This window comes from Camellia sinensis, unplaced genomic scaffold (assembly GCF_055761805.1).
Source record: "Camellia sinensis isolate YWXY unplaced genomic scaffold, ASM5576180v1 Unanchor1, whole genome shotgun sequence".
NCBI classification, from domain to species: domain Eukaryota; kingdom Viridiplantae; phylum Streptophyta; class Magnoliopsida; order Ericales; family Theaceae; genus Camellia; species Camellia sinensis.
The window spans coordinates 1,743,812-1,747,422 of record NW_028128987.1 but is presented as its reverse complement, the minus strand read 5'-3'; the positions used below and the strand labels follow the sequence as shown (position 1 = coordinate 1,747,422).

At 38.3% G+C, this 3,611-nt stretch overlaps 1 protein-coding gene across 2 annotated transcripts; it reads left to right on the top strand.

Moving 5' to 3' along the window:
- The first annotated feature begins 219 nt into the window (after window positions 1-219).
- Window positions 220-2,786, top strand: LOC114305730 (scarecrow-like protein 3). 2 transcript variants are annotated; one of them, XM_028250865.2, is made up of 2 exons: window positions 220-649; window positions 1,167-2,786. In XM_028250865.2, exon 2 carries the CDS (start codon window positions 1,179-1,181, stop codon window positions 2,592-2,594), a length of 1,416 nt encoding a protein of 471 aa, XP_028106666.1. In that variant the 5' UTR covers window positions 220-649; window positions 1,167-1,178; the 3' UTR covers window positions 2,595-2,786. The 2 variants fall into 2 exon arrangements, with proteins under 2 accessions (XP_028106666.1, XP_028106667.1); XM_028250866.2 differs by having other exon boundaries at window positions 524-663.
- The last annotated feature ends 825 nt before the right edge of the window (window positions 2,787-3,611 follow it).

Here is a 3,611-nt window from a genome sequence, read left to right as displayed (position 1 = left end):
ATTTTTTTTCATGATATCTAATATTACTCATAAAAATATGTAAAAGAATAAAGTGAATAAAAATAATTTTTTTTAATTTTTATATAAATTAATTATTTTAATCTTTTAAATAACTTTTAAATTAAAATAATCACGCACCATGACATAAAAATATTTCACTTAAAAATTTACCTTATTCCCTATTCATGATAAAACCCATTCCAGAAGTTAAACCGAACCGGCACAGTATCCGATTAGCGGTTGAACATGTTGAAGCTGTCGGTCCGATCCGCTTCAGCACAGAGAGAGAGAGAGAGAGAGAGAGAGAGAGAGGGCTCTCTTTCTCACAAATTCCATATTCTCTCTGAAAGGAGAAGGACACCAAAGCAGTAACGACAAAAACCGACCCCCCACGCATTGTCGACAACGTTTCCATGAAGAACAGCCTCCTCCTCATTCGTACCTTATTATTATACCTTTAATTGAACAACAGCATACTTCTCTCTCTCTCTCTCTCAAAATCGAAAGAAAAACCCATAAAGCTCTGAACAGCAAGCCTTCTGACACAGAGAGATCAGAGAAGCAACTCGGTGAATTTTCTTGGGGCTTCAATTGGGTTTTTGATCAATTGAAAAACCCAGTAAGGGATTTCTGGTTCTTGCTTTGGTTGGTGAGTTCTTCTCGGTGACGATTCTTTAGCTAGTTCTGTTACTGTTTGTCTGTTCTCTCTGTTTTCATGCTTTTGATGATTTGTTTGTGAATCTGATCTGAAATATTGAGGTGTTTGATAATACCCAATTGAACTTGGCATTTCTAGTAACTGAATTTAATTTGGATGTTATCACTAGTTGCTGAAGAATCAAACCCTTTCTTTGTTAGACCTTACTTCACATCTCTGCCTCTATAATCTGATGATTTTCTGATTATAAGTGACCTTTTTTTGGCAAAACCCAGTCTATGAATTGTCCTTATTTTCTTCACCTCTTTTGAAAACTCTAAAAAGAATTATAACCATATTCTCATATTGTGATTTCTTGCAAATTTGGTTGTTGCATAAAGAGTTTGATACTCCATAGAATACCTTAACTGTGTTCACATTTGTTTAGTTCTTGTTAATTCAGTCTCAATCTGTGTCTTGTTTGAAATTTCCTGTTTTTGTTTTTTTGTTTTTTTCCCAATTCTCCTAGATTGTCATACCAATGTTTCAAGATGATGGGTCGTCTTCTATAACTTCAACGCCTCTTCAAGCCTTTCCCATTATGTCTCTTTCCCCTGGCTTTGGATCAGCATACCCGTGGCTCAAAGAGCTCAAATCCGAGGACCGAGGCCTGTATTTGATCCATCTGTTGCTGGCTTCTGCAAATCATGTTGCTACAGGCAGCCTTGAAAATGCTAATATCACCCTTGACCAAATTTCCCAACTTGCCTCTCCCGAAGGCGATACAATGCAACGCATAGCCGCCTACTTCACTGAGGCACTCGCTGAACGGATTCTCAAAGGTTGGCCCGGTCTTTACAAGGCCCTCCATTCTACTAGAATCTCTTTGGTATCAGAAGAAATTCTCGTCAGAAAATTGTTTTTTGAGTTGTTTCCCTTCTTAAAAGTGGCTTTTGTGATCACAAACCAAGCTATTATTGAAGCCATGGAAGGGGAGAAGATGGTTCATATAATTGATCTAAATGCAGCAGAACCTGCACAGTGGGGTGCACTTATTAAAGACTTGAGTGCTCGTCCTGAAGGCCCACCCCATTTGAGAATTACGGGGGTTCATCAACAAAAAGAAGTCTTGGAGCAAATGGCTCATATATTGACTGAAGAAGCTGATAGGTTGGATATTCCATTTCAGTTCAATCAAGTAGTTAGCAAAGTAGAGGATCTTGATATTGAAAAACTACGTGTTAAAACCGGGGAGGCCCTAGCGATTAGCTCAGTTCTTCAACTGCATACGCTTTTGGCTAATAATGATGAACTCAGAAAAAAATCCGCAATGACACCGAATAATGCAAATGGAGTTAACTTGCAAAGAACCTTGCAAATGAACCAACGCACTTTAGGTGAGTTGCTTGAGAAAGATTTGGTTAATGGGTATAGTCCAACAAGTCATGACTCGGCTTCTTCGTCGCCACTATCTTTAAACACTTCAGCAAGGATGGATAGCTTCCTTAATGCCTTATGGGGTTTGTCACCAAAGGTCATGGTGGTAACAGAGCAAGATTCAAACCATAATGGATCGACTCTCATGGAGAGGCTACTGGAAGCATTGTACTTCTACGCAGCATTATTTGATTGTTTGGAATCTACTTTGCCAAAAACATCATTGGAGAGACTGAAGGTGGAGAAGATGCTATTTGGGGAGGAAATTAAAGACATCATAACAAGCGAGGGAGCCGAAAGGAAGAAAAGACATGAAAAGCTTGAAAAGTGGATTCAAAGGCTTGAGTTAGCCGGTTTTGGGAGTGTACCTTTGAGCTATTATGCTATGTTGCAAGCAAGGAGGTTGCTGCAGAGTTATAGTTGTGATGGGTATAGAATCAAAGAAGAGAATGGCTGTGTGGTGGTTTGCTGGCAAGATCGATCTCTTTTCTCAGTATCGGCTTGGCGGTGTAGGAGGTAGATCGTTGCTTATTTACAGTGTAATGTTTTCATTTTTTCTTTTCTTTTTGTTTTCTGTGTATGAAGAATTTTGTTCCTTTGGTAGTGCGTACTGTTTGGTTGGTTTTATGACCGTCTCTTGTGCTTACCTACACTACACCTCACAGTAGTGATTTCTTTTCATTTTATTTCTTAACTCAAGCTGTTTGTTCTTCGCGGATAACTTGTGATAAAACCATTCAATTTCTTTTTTTAATTGATTAGAATGACTGCTGCAATTTCATCAGTTCTAAGATCAATATTTGGTTATAGAATATTCTCTCGTAGGACCTTGTTCAAACTCATGCTTTCATTGTTTCCTTGTAATAAATATCTCTAATATATGAAGGATCTCTAATACATGAAAGATCTTTTGAGTTTGAGAATCTGAAGTGTTAAGGTGATATTGGCTGAAGTTACTTTGGATATAGTATTTTGCATTGGTCTAATCCCTTATAGCTTGTTTTCTGTGATCATGATGTTTTATGTCATGATCATAAAGCACGTTACTTTAGTTTTTCTTAAAACACATTATTGCATGCTTCATCTATACCATATATTCAGCTTATAGTCCTTTTTAGTCTCGATCTTGGTCTCCGCTGTAGGAAGTGTACAAATTGTCTTGTCCCTGCCCCTTGAGGTGTAAAAAAAAGGGATAATAAGACCCACTTTATGAATAAAACCACAAGTTAATCAAAGGCGGGATAACAAGAAGGTGAGGCCCTTCTTGTTTTCATCTATTCATTGCACGTTGCTTGCAGTAGCCTTCTAGCCCAAAGTAAACCCTTTTTTACATTTTCTTAATATTTGTGTTAACTTACTTCGAACCTCAGTTTCAGTGAACCCCCCATCTACTCTTCTAAAGGAGTATTACTCGGCCCTCAAATTAGGGTGGTGGAGGGGGAAATGTGGTCTGTCAAGGTGGCCGGTTGTCTTCAGTGTTCACATAGGGGGGGTGGTGTTATGGAAAAGGAAAACCATTAGGAAAGGGTGAGCAGAT

What these genes read in the sequence shown, in the direction of transcription:
- LOC114305730 (XM_028250865.2), top strand. Translation starts at nt 1,179, where the DNA reads ATGTTTCAAGATGATGGGTCGTCTTCTATAACTTCAACGCCTCTTCAA.